The sequence below is a fragment of the Centroberyx affinis genome, unplaced genomic scaffold (assembly GCF_046629955.1).
Source record: "Centroberyx affinis isolate AG114_WGS23_722 - 3 ecotype Tasmania unplaced genomic scaffold, CSIRO-AGI_Caff_v1 ptg005558l_1, whole genome shotgun sequence".
Lineage (NCBI taxonomy): Eukaryota > Metazoa > Chordata > Actinopteri > Beryciformes > Berycidae > Centroberyx > Centroberyx affinis.
The window spans coordinates 29,687-43,007 of record NW_027282794.1 but is presented as its reverse complement, the minus strand read 5'-3'; the positions used below and the strand labels follow the sequence as shown (position 1 = coordinate 43,007).

Sequence of the window (13,321 nt, the reverse complement as noted above, 5' to 3'; positions counted from 1 at the left end):
GTATTGTATGGTATGGTATAGTATAGAATAGTATAGTATGGTATGGTATGGTATGGTATGGTATGGTATGGTATAGTTTGGTATGGTATAGAATAGTATAGTATAGTATGGTATAGTATGGTATTGTATGGTATGGTATTGTATGGTATGGTATAGTATAGAATAGTATAGTATAGTATGGTATAGTATGGTATAGTTTGGTATGGTATTGTATGGTATAGTATAGAATAGTATAGTATAGTATGGTATAGTATGGTATAGTTTGGTATGGTATTGTATGGTATGGTATAGTATAGAATAGTATGGTTTGGTATGAGACAAGACAAAACAAACTATCGATCCACAAAGGGAAACTGTGCCATTGCAGCCTAGAACAGAAGTATACAAAAAGGAATTCCTGTATTGTTCTTTGCCCATGAAAAAAACCTCTTTTCAGTTCAATATTCCCTTCATCCAAATGTACCTCAGAGCGTCTCCTTTTAAGGCCATCTATAACCCTGCGGAGCGTGTGCGGCGTGCCTGCTCCTCCTTTTCCTCCAGAGGTCTTTCCCTCCGCCTTGCCTAAAACCTGTGGGCTGTCCACATACATCAAGAGTGTCGGAGGGGAGTCTACCAAACCCCTGCGGCTATCAGATACATCAAAATGTCGGAGAGAATGCTGGCCAAGCGCCTAATCGGGGGGGGGGGGGGGGGGGAAACAGCTCCCACCAGGCCACCGGGAAGCAGAGGGGGGGCCACAGCGGGTCAATCAAGATTAAGTTCCTTTCCTCTGTGACCTGACAAGACCTGGAAGAAACAACAGCAGCAGCCCCCCCCCGTCCCGTCTATTGTTGGGCCTGCAGTCTGCACCTTCTGCTGCGTGTGTGTGTGTGTGTGTGTGTGTCAGCATAAAGAGTGAGATTGACAGAAATCTTTTGATTTTATTCGGGACACACACACACACACACACACAGAGCAGTAACATCCTTTTCCACTACTGATGATGCTATTTATTACTTTTGAAGCATTTGACCAGTTGTCCATGGGAATAATATTTTTTTACTTGAGAATGTTTACTGTTGATGCAAAAGTATGTCTTTATTTTTTTTAATATCTCTTCATGGATAACACTGTTATAACCTGATATAACCCCCCACACACACACACACACACACACACACACACACACACACACACACACACACACACACACACACACACACACACACACACACACCCTTTCCCCATATTCCACCCCCATCCTAATGTCTGCGACTGTTTGTTTTTTTTTGCTGCTGGTCTTCTTTGCTTGATATGATATGATATGATATGATATGATATGATATGATACACTGAAAAAATTGTGTACATTGATTCCATATGATTGAAATGTGTTCAATCACCACAAATGATTTGCTTTGGATTGAATTAATTGTAATTGATTGCATATGTGTAAAAAGTAGAAACATAACTTCTATGAGTAAATAACACATTATGATTTTGTAAAACTGTTTTTTTCAGTGTATGATATGGCATGATATTATATGACATGACATGACATTATTATTACAAATAGGATCGGCTCTCAGCACGTCCCAGTGGAACTAAACCGTGTGCGTAAAACACAACATGTTGGCGTGTATCCAGAACGAGGTTGGACGAAATCCCGACGATTGCGTAACTGTGGACTGAAACACTGGTGAGGAGTTCAGGCTTGTGGGAGGCTTGCGGGCGGGGTGGGAAACCGGGAACATTCGGGGTGTGCCTCCTCTTCCCAAAATCGCCTGTGCGCTCACTTGGCGCCTCGGGGCTCATTCCGCCGCCGCAGCTGCCCGAAACTCTCCTCCCTCTCCTCTCTTCTCCGGCTCCGCGCGTAATGGTAGCCCAGAGGATGAACTCTCTACTCAAATGGGCGCTCATCCTCTTCGTCCTCGTCTCCGTCATCCTCAACATCGTCCTGATCAGCATCCGCTCCGGCAGGCCGCCCAAATGCTCCGGCCACCGTCTCCATCCCCTGCAGGGGAAGCACGACGAGCGCAGCCGGGTGTTCGCCGACCTCACCCGGGACGAGTACCTGCAGGTCCGCGACTTCATGCTCAAGCAGAAAGACCTGGATATATCCGCGCACCAACTCACCGGGCCCTCGCAGAACTTCTTATTCCTGATAGACCTCTCCTTGCCCAAGAAAGCGGACGCGCTGGGCTACTTGGAGGGGAGAATCTCCAAGCCGGTGAGAGAGGCGACGGCGGTGGTGTTCCACGGCGCCAGGGGCCACATCAAGGAGTACGTGGTGGGTCCTCTCCCCAACCCGACCGGCTACAGAGATGTCACGGTGGAGCGGTACAAGACGGAGCTCCCCATCAACGCGCGCACGGTCACCATCGGGGAGTACGCGTTGCTTTTCATGTTCCTCGACGACGAGGTCTTCTCCAAGCTCGGCAAGCTCATGAAAGAGAGCTTCGACGTGGACAAGGACAAGGAGCTGAACGCGTTCGAGCAGATGCCGCGCGGGGTCCGGTCCGGGGACAGAAAAACCTGGATCTCTTTCTTCAGGGATTTGGCCGGCATGTACATCCACCCGGTGGGCTTCGAGGTGCTGGTCGACCACCAGAGCGTCAACGCGTCCGAGTGGAGGGTGGAGCGGCTGCTTTATAACGGCCAGTACTTCGACTCGGTGGAGGACCTGAGGCAGAGATACGAGACGGAGGCCGTGAAGAAGATCGTGTACAAGGCGACGCGCGACTACGGCTCGCTCAAACCGCAGCGCAAGCCCCTGCAGCTCAGCCCGCAGCAGTACTACGCGGAGGGGAAGCGCTTCAGCGTCCAGGACAACCACGTCCTGTACCTGGACTGGAGCTTCGCCTTCGGGCTGAGCTCGCTCACGGGCATGCGGGTGTTTGACGTGCGCTTCAAGGGGGAGAGGATCGCCTACGAGCTGAGCGTGCAGGAGGCCATGTCGGTGTACGGCTCGGTGACGCCCGGCATGATCCTGACCAAGTTCCTGGACTCCAGCATCGGGATAGGGCGCTTTGCGCACGAGCTGGTCCGCGGGGTGGACTGCCCCTACGACGCCACCTACATCGACACCTACCGGTATATCGACGTCCAAGCCCCGGTCAGATTCAAGAACTCCATCTGCGTCTTCGAGCACAACACGGGCCAGCCTCTGCGGAGGCACTTCGCCGACTTCTTCCACAACAGTTACGGCGGGATGGTCAACAGCGCCCTGGTGTTCAGGACGATCACGGCCATAGGGAACTACGACTACATGTGGGATTTCATCTTCTACCAGAGCGGCTCGGTGGAGGCCAAGGTGCACGCCACCGGCTACATCTCCTCCTCCTACCTGGTGGCCGGCAGTCTGAAACACGGACACCAGGTGGCGGAAAACGTCCTGGGGAACATCCACACCCACTTCATCAACTTCAAAGTGGACCTGGACGTGTTGGGTGAGTAGTGGGCCTCCATTCAAAGCAGGTTGTTCCTCTATACAGGGCCAAAGTACAGCCACACTTTTATTTTGAAGGGGTACTAACAATAATAATAATAATAAAAGAAAAACCATCACAGCAAACTCCAGTGTATATATAAATCCACAGTTAATTGAACTCTATTAGATAGTTTTGAACAGTCACCCTAGAGTAATATCAGCTCCATGAATTTCAATCTATCCAATCAATTCTAAATAATTTTCACTGAAAAATCAACACTTGTTTGCACTGAAAAAATGATGGCTAAAATCATAATCAAAATTATTCTGCTAGATATTGTGATCACGATTATATTTGACGTCATGATGCAATGAACAAAATTCATTTGCTGCACTTTTTGCATCTTGTATCAACATCCTGGCTATTGTTAACTACAGCAAATGGTCAAATGTACATGCAAAAACTGTGACTATATAATTATGGATAATTAATTGTGCAGCCCTACCACAGTGTGTTGGAATGAAGCTCTTGACTGGAAATAGCAAACATCAAAAAAAAAGTAAACTGCTTTAACAGCATTGGAGGCATAACCACAGGGCTTTTATTGGGAGGAATGTTTTGGTGAATTTATTAGTGGAAGTGGCCTAAAGTGGCTTGTTCCAATCCCTAAAGCATCTAGGGAATGCTGTCTGTTGTGTTATAAGACGAGAAGTGTGCTTCATAGCAAAAGGGGGCTTCCATTTCTGCTGCTTTCTTCTTCTTAGATTATGATGAAAGCCACGATTAAAGTGAGGCGACGCAAATCAACTCGTTTCAAGAACCCTCCTGGAAACAAGTGGGATTTTCTCGGTAGTACTCCTTTGTGTCCAAATGTTGACACTCGTTTCTAGAAAAACTGCATCTTAAACAAATGGAATTACCTCACCCCGCCTTCTTTAAGAGAGAGAACATTTTGAGATTGAATATGACACGAAATGGCTGAGTACAGAAGTCCAGTTTGTTCTGCACAAGTCACAGCGTGATGTATGGATGAGTTTTGCATGACACTGGAAAAAAGAATCAGTCACTCAACCAATGTTGCTGAGTAACATTCTGTCATCTTGTCACCTTGCTCTGTTCTAGGTCAGTGATTCTCAACCTTTTTTCATATCAAGGACTCTAATCTAATCCACATTAGAGCCACAGACCCCCATTTGATGAGATTTTGTCTCTCCGACCCAAATCGGAGAATATTTTTACTGTCAGATATGATTTTGTCCAGAACTCCATGACTGAAGTTTAACAATTCATCAGTTTGCCGGGGACCCTCTGGAACCCCCTCAGGGACTCCCCGGTGGTCCCCGGACCCCACGTTGACAACCATTGTTCTAGCTGATCTGTTTGGCGGTTGAGAGTAGAAGTCTAACTGGCTGTGGATACCTGTAACTGGCTGAAAGTGTAACTGGATGAGTGCAAAGTGGGTGGCTCAGTCAATCTAAGTCAAAAACACCAGAAGAAGAAACAACTGAATGGCAGGGACCCATATTCGTATCCATATATTCCATTCCATATATAGAAAAAGTAAAGAGTCACTGTGTCCGATAATGGATGCCTGTCCGATAGCCTTCACATTATGTTCTCTAGTCATTTGATTGCAATGGTCTATTTGGGTTAAATGAACAAGGATGTGAAATATGTTTTGATGATTCATACTTATCTGGAATACCTATTCAAGTTAATTGATTGACCATACTGTTCTGAGAGGAAGGCAGAAGCAACAGGGGGAAATAGCTGGAGAAGGGAATTCTTGCTATAAATTGTATCATACAGTTTTCAGCCACAGCCCACACTATACACAGCACACAAACACATTTTTCACATTCGCTTTCGCAACCATCATTTGGTTTCAGTTCTGATTTAATAGTGTCGTTTGAGGTTGAAAGTAGGAGTTTTGAGTTAATATATGAGAAAATATGATTAATAAAGCATACAGTGGCAAACCGACATGTTCCAAGCATGTCTCAAATGGCTTTACATAGCTATATTATATTCATGTTATATACCATGCTACATCGTGAAACATTTCATTTCATTTAGAGCGGCCACTGTAGCTGAAAATAGTTCAGATGTTGATATAAAGTGGAAAAATGCAGCAAAATTCAGCCCAGAAATCTTTAGATTTTCACCCGATGATTGCACCATTTTCATGTTATTTCAGAGTAAAATGAAAATAAGATGTGAGACACTGTGCTCTACCAAAAGGTTCCGGTCAGGTGCGTAGGCTAGCTTTCACAACATGAAATCAATATAAACAAAATGAGTGCAATCCGAGTTCTCATTCAACTTGGTTATTATTTTTATTTTCAGCAGCAGGAGTAAAACCCTAAGAAAAAATAAGAGCCTTGACGTTGATGAAGCAGTCATATCAGTGATTCTCAACCTTTTTCATATCAAGGACCCCTAGTTTAGTCCATATTAGGACCACAGACCCCCATTTGATCTGAGAACAATTTTATTGTTAGATATGATTTTGTCCAGAATTCCATGTCTATCTGTATTGTAGGTAGAGAGATAACAGAGAAACATTCTTCTACATTCTCTAATTGTGTTAACTTCTTGTAAATGAAATAATGCTGAAGTTTAACAATTCATCAATTGGGACCCCCTGGAACCCCCTCAAGGACCCCTGGTGGTCCCCGGACCCCACGTTGAGAACCACTGTGCTAGATTGTTTGCTGCCAATGCTTTGTTCAATTTTGAAAATTGACCAACCCTAGTCGAACTGTCTGTGACAAACTGTGTTAACTCTGTGTCTTGTCTATCTGATCCTCTCCTCTTCTTCACCTCTCCAGTAGCTCTTTTTTGTGTCTCATCTGTCCGTCGCACTCCTCCTCTCCTCTGCTCTCTCCTCCTCTTCTCTTCTCATCTCTCCTGTCCTGCTCATAAAAAGGCATATGCCAACCAAAATCTAACCAAATCTCTCATTTTTGTGATGTGATGATTAGATCAGAAACACATGTCATTTATCAATTTATTTTATACATAGACTTAACCAATTATTTGAACACACCAACCAATATCAGATTATACAAAAGCAAACCGTTAATGCACTATTCCATCCCATAGGGGCTAAATAGTCATCAAGGCTCATTATTCCATATGGGCTGACAGTCACACAACACAGCAACACCATCGGATGCCAGCTACAGGCCAATCCCTTCCTCTGTTGTGCTCTTGTTGCTCTATCAAGTTCTCTCTCTCTCTCTCTCTCTTTCTCTCTCTCACACTCACACAAAATGCACGCGTCCCAAGTAGTGTGAAGTAGATCTGCTGCTTGAATGACACACAGAGGACCCAAAATGTACTATCATATTATTTTCGAGGGTTTTAATGCATGATCGGAATGACAGATGAATAGATCCGGGGCTTTTTTTTTTTAGATCTGGGGCTATTCATAAAACAGTATGTAGCAAAATAAACAGCCATAATCTTGCAGCCCTAGTTTTGAGGTAATTTATTGAAAATGATGATAGAAACAATTACTAGCTAACATGACATGAATCCACAGAAACAATCAAAAACAGGCTTGTTGAAACATTTCACTAGTTCCAGGACTGAGCGACTTGTTTTTTTTTGGCCTGGAAACTGCAACGAAACCAATACCGCATGTGTTCAGTGTCCCTAAATGACAGAGGATTTATTTTTTTTTTCTGTGTTTTTGACTCCTCTCCAGGACTGAAGAATGTATTCCAGACCAAAGACATGGAGTTTGTCAATGTGTCGCTGCCCTGGATGCCTGAACGCTACGCCATGATCCCTCAGCTGGTGGAGAAACAGCTCAAAACAGAACAGGTGCACTTTTTAATGTTGTTGTTTTGTTTTTGTTTTGTTTTTTTTGTTTTTTTAACAAACTCTTAAAAGATTGTCCCTGCTTTATTACACAGCATTTAGTACCGTGACGGGGAAAAAACGGACAGAGAAAGTACAAATAGTGTGCAGCAAAAGTCATGAGCTAGATTCAAGCAGGGCCGGATCCGGGATTTTTTTGAGCAGGGGGGTGGCCCGAGTGGGGCGCAGATTCAAGCCAGAGGGGGGGAGGGGAAGGGGGGTAGTACTGAAAAGTATTGAAAACCTTGCACTGGTTTATGGATTGTAATATGATATTATGGGTTATAATAATAAATAAATAGATTGAATAAATAGGTTTAGAAATGTATTAACCTTTTTGGTAACACTTTCTATGAAGCCAGTGTCTATAATACATTATAATCATACTTATAACACATTATAATGCCATCATAATGTATTATAAGTATAGTTATAATCATGCATAGACAGTTATAATGTTTTATAACATTACTCATAATCAAAGCTTTTTCATTTAAGTGGTAATGAAAAAGCTTTATGACAGATTGTAAGTAATGTGTTTATAATGTTGATTGCATGATTATAACTATACTTATAATGCATTATGATGGCATTATAATGTGTTATAAGTATTATAGTATTCATTTCTTCTAACCTTTGTCTAAAAACAAATCAGACACTTATGGTCTTATTTTTCCAATTATCCAGTGTCCAAGTAAAAACATTAATGGACATATTTGTTTGTTCTTGATATCGACATCAAAAGACAATTCCACAGTTGGTCAAAGTTTGGAGCAAATTGTGGAATTTTAAATTTCACTTTCGTTTTCACGACAGGAGCGAAATGACAGTTGACAAACCTTCCGTTGTCAGTCAATGTCAGGTTTTTGTGAGACTCTCAGACCAGCCAATAGCAGAAGGCCAGTGCAGTACCCTACTTTTCACCATTAGGTGTCATGCTTGATCACAAATTTGGGTTTGGGGTTTAGTTACTCTTTAAACTGTTGGAAATATACCTCAAACACCTTAAAATGCACTTTTCACACCTTAGTGGAGAAAAAACCTAAATACAAACACTTCACCCTGACCCATAATCTGCAAACATTTACTGTTGTTGTAAATTAGTTATTTGTGTCATTTCTTTACGCAGCAGTATGTATCCAAAATAAGTTTCCTCTAGGGGTCAATAAACGAACTCTTGAATCTTGATTGCTGAGCTGAAAATAAATGGATGTCCAATCTAACACTCTTCACCCCACAGGAGGCAGCTCTGCGTTACGGCACCAAGACTCCTCGCTACCTCCACATCGCCAGCAACCAGACCAACCGCTGGGGCCACCAGCGCTCCTACCGGCTCCAGGTCTTCAGCTTCACCGGGGACCACCTCCCTGAGAGCCAGCCCGAGGAGAGGGCCATGTCCTGGGCCAGGTGAGTAGGACAGGAGTCTTCACTTTCTGGTTACAAGCTGCAAAGTCAAAGATCAATATATCGTGGAAGATTTTGTGCAAAAATGCCTAGTGCGGCTTTATGAGACTACACTTCCGTCTCTGTCTTTCTCCACTGTTTCTGTTATTCCCTCCTTTTTCTTGCTTTCTCCCTCTCTCTCTCTCTCTCTCTCTCTCTCCCCCCAACCCTGTCTTGTATCTCTCTCTTTCTGTCTCTCTCTCCTGTTTCTCTTCTACCCTCTCTTCTCTGGCTCTCTTTGTCTCTCTCCCTAACCCTCTCTCCTCTACCTTCTCTCTCTCTCTCTCTCTCTCTCTCTCTCTTTCTCTCTCCCTCCCTCCAGGTATAAAGTGGCCATCACTAAGCATAAGGACTTGGAGCAGACCAGCAGCAGTCTGTTCAGCCAAAACAACATCTGGACTCCAGCCGTCGACTTCAGCAATTACATCCAAGACAACGAAAGTATCGTAGATGAGGTGTGTGTGTGTGTATGTGTGTGTGTGTTGAGATGAACTCTACATTTAAAATAACAGTCCCTACAAACAAGCATGTATGTGAACTTGACATTTTACAGACATGGTTTAGGTATAGGAGTTTGCATGATTCACGAGCAACGATCACGCTATCAATAGAATGCGATTTGAAGGTTTATTCAGTAATTATGTTAGGTTTTCGGAGAAGAATCCGCTGTTGCTCCCGGGTCAGCAGACCCCTTGAGGACCCTATTAGAGATTAGAGAGAGAGAGGGAGAGAGAAGCGAGGGAGGGTGGAAGGGGCACGGAAGAACGAGGACAAACAGGGGTGCAGGGCAGGTAGACATATATAGGTTAAGGCCGGAAGACGTGGAGTTGATGCATGGCCCTGCTCCTGAACCTCAGCTAGTTAGCTCCAATCTTTGAAACTGTGTCCTTGGGACTGAATCCTGTCATTAAAATCGGATCAAAGTCAGGTCATTTAAGTGTGCACACCAAGCTCATTACAGAACTACAGTATACAGAGACTAGCTACCTCCTAAAATGCTAGTCCTACTAAAAAAAAATTATTTTCGTTATTTCCCAATGTTGTATATGAGGTCTATATGATACACATTATGTGAGCTGACCTTGCAAACTGAATTCACCTCAGGACAGTAAATGGTACATGACATGACATGACATGACATGACATGACATGACGTGGTATGGTATGGCATGATATAGTATGACATGATGTAACATGACATGGTATGGTATGACATGACATGACATGATATGGTATGACATGATGTAACATGGCATGGTATGGTATGACAAGACATGACATGACATGGTATGACATGACATGGTATGATATATGATATGACATCACATGACATCACATGACATGGTATGATATATGATATGGCATGACATGACATGGCATGACATGGTTTGCAATGACATGGTTTGCAATGACATGGTATATGACATGAAATGACATTACATGGTATGATATGACATGACATCACATTACATCACATGACATGGTATGATAAATGATATGGCATGACATGACATGACATGGTATAGTATGCAATGACATGGTATATGACATGAAATGACATGGCATGACATGGTATAGTATGACATGACATGAAATGGTATATGACATGACATGGTATGATACATGACATGACATTACATGGTATGATATATGATATGACATGAAATGACATGACATTACATGGTATGATATGTTTGACATCACATCACATGACATGGTATATGACATGAAATTACATGGCATGACATGGTATAGTATGACATTACATGGTATATGTCATGACATGACATGGTATGATACATGACATGACATGAAATTACATAGTATGATATATGATATGACATGAAATAACATGACTTGACGTGGTATATGGTATGACATGACATGGTATGATACATGACATGACATTACATGGTATGATATATGAAATGACATGACATGGTGTGGTATGGTGTGGTATGGTATAATGTTGTATTGGATCGTTCACACACAATCAAGTTTGCGTTATGTTTACATTCTGTGCCCTTGTTCCCCTCTCAGGACCTGGTCGCCTGGGTGACCACGGGCTTCCTCCACATCCCCCACGCCGAGGACATCCCCAACACGGTAACCGTGGGCAACGGGGGCGGGGTCATCCTGCGGCCCCACAACTACTTCGACGAGGACCCGTCCGTCCACTCTCCTGACGCCGTGTACATCGCCCCGGGGAAGGAGCAGAGCTGCGAAAACAACAGGATGGCCTGCCTGGCTCAAGAGACCTGCAGCCCCGTACTGGACCCCTTCACCTACAACGGCTTTGAGGGGGTCATGAAGTTCGATTAACTATTCTGATTGATCCAGCACAGTGGTTCTCAAACTTTTGGCACGTGACCCCTTAACAGTTCAACCAAAGAATGATTTTCCCTTTTCAGGTCGTTTCATTTGGTTATCAGAGGAGGCCTAGGGGCTGAAAAATATTCAGTATTACACAAGAAAAATTTTTTTTTTTGAGAAAAATCAAAAAAATTACACATTAATGAATTGCATAGTAGAAATATGTTTTTTCCCCTATCCCATAAATCATCTCGCGACCCCCCCCCCAAATTAAATCGCGACCCCCTTGGTGTCCCGAGCCCTAGTTTGAGAACCACTAATCTAGCAGACTTGGGCAACGGTTAATTCGAAAACAGTTTCAGATCCTTGAACTACTCAGAGATGTGCTCGGTGTTATGTATCACACTCTCAAGAAGATTGTGTCAATTTCAACACACCTGTAGCAGTAGTTTGGAACGGTGCATTTTGTTCAACACACACTTAAAGCTGCACTAGGCAAGATTTTGATGTAAAAACACACCTCTCTTATCAGCCTAAATCACAAAGTGGGGCTACAGCAGAGAAGAGCGTCCCATCCTAACGAATTGAGACCCCTATATATTCCCCCTATGTGTTTTATATGAAATTTTGGGTGTCAGATATCACCTAGTACAGCTTTAAGATGAGTTCATAGTAACATGCTATCAAAACATCAAGTGTTGAAAAATGACTAGACAGAAAGATGCATGGAAAATGACACATCCTTGTACAAGTGATATTTCTCTTTGGTGTCACACTTTTCTACTTTTTGGAACACATGGTTTCATAAAAGGTCAATGACTTATACTGGCCACTTTGAGGACCTGAAGTCATCACTTATTTGCTTCCATTTTGAAATAAAAAAAAAAATCCAACTTCACAACAAAAAATCTAATATGTCAAAGTTGACCCAGATAATCATGTTCTATTCTATTTCTGGGGTCAAACTTTTCCAGCCTTTAGTGTGTCTGTGCTAAAAAGTGGAAAATGTTCTCCCTAAGTGATCTATCACTTCAAGTGTATCTTTAGCTAGTGATGTGCAAGATAAGCCAAATCTAGCACTTTTTCATTTTTCTCCACATTTTTGAAAAATATTCAACACTTAAAGGATGAGTCATTTTGGCATTTTCAGTGCATCCATGTGTCTTGTTTTGGATAACAACATATACGAATAGCAACACATATTGACACAATATGAGATGGTATTATCAAGTTTCGATGAGAAGTACAACAGATATGTGTTGTCCCCAGTGCTTAATTTGTGCCACCTCGCGGTTTTGGACTACCTGCATTCCGGTACCTATTTGCGTGGACCAGGTGTTATGCCGAATTCTGCATCCCCGCCGAGAATTGCATCCCCACCTGATTTCTACTGCAATTTCTCTGGTAAATGGTTGAAGCCATTGCAGTTTCCTTTATGTATGATTAGGACGTCTCATAGTAGCCTATGTGGGCACAGTGCAGTTACATCTTTAGTACACTACTTGAAGGGCAGGTTTGTAAAAATGAGCATTATGTAGCCTATGCAATAATCAAATATTGTTCTAGGTCCCCAGTAGTCGGAGCTCTAAGGTCATATAGTTGGTCATTTAGTAATGTTTAGGCTGTTGGTCTACAGTAAGCTGTATGGCTGCACTGAGCACCACTGTGCCTCCAATGCACTTGTTGTCTTGATATGTTCCGGAACCTTTTCCCTCCACACCGACTCTCTGGAACACCGACCACTTGGTGTTCCAGGACCTCATCATGTACAAATTAAGCACTGGTTGTCCCAAATTAGACTCACAGATGTGTTGAAAATTATTATTATTTTTTTTTTCTTAGAATGAACAGAGTTGATATCTGGAGGCTCAATGTAAAATCAACAGTGGATTTATCTTCTCTGAGGTGCATTTTTAATATCCTCTATGCCTTTTTAAAGATGTCTCTTACAAATCAGGGATCACTACAGTACCCGATGTAGAAATCCACCGCTCCCACTCCTGGGACTGGAGCACTAGTGGAAGCAGCAGTGCAGCAAGGATGTAACGTGGGATTTCTATGATCGTCAGCCATCGTTTATAAATTGATACAGATTGCCGGCATAAAAGTAAAGGTCAGTGTGGAAGTCTCTTCAAGCAGTTTTAAGGCATTTGCTTGCGACATTAGCTGCAGTTACGTGAGCCATATTTTTTTCATTCTGAATGAAAGAATTCAGATTGAAGATTCCCCCCGCAAGTGTTTACATGACCGCAAAAATAAAAGGAAACATATGTCTAGATAGAAGAGAG

The 13,321-nt window shown here is 43.0% G+C and overlaps 1 protein-coding gene across 1 annotated transcript; it reads left to right on the top strand.

Moving 5' to 3' along the window:
- Nucleotides 1-1,855: 1,855 nt before the first annotated feature.
- On the top strand, nucleotides 1,856-11,197 carry aoc2 (amine oxidase copper containing 2). Its single transcript, XM_071546965.1, has 5 exons — nucleotides 1,856-3,428; nucleotides 7,123-7,241; nucleotides 8,518-8,684; nucleotides 9,043-9,175; nucleotides 10,761-11,197. Exons 1-5 carry the CDS (start codon nucleotides 1,856-1,858, stop codon nucleotides 11,040-11,042), a joined length of 2,274 nt encoding a protein of 757 aa, XP_071403066.1. The 3' UTR covers nucleotides 11,043-11,197.
- Nucleotides 11,198-13,321: the final 2,124 nt, after the last annotated feature.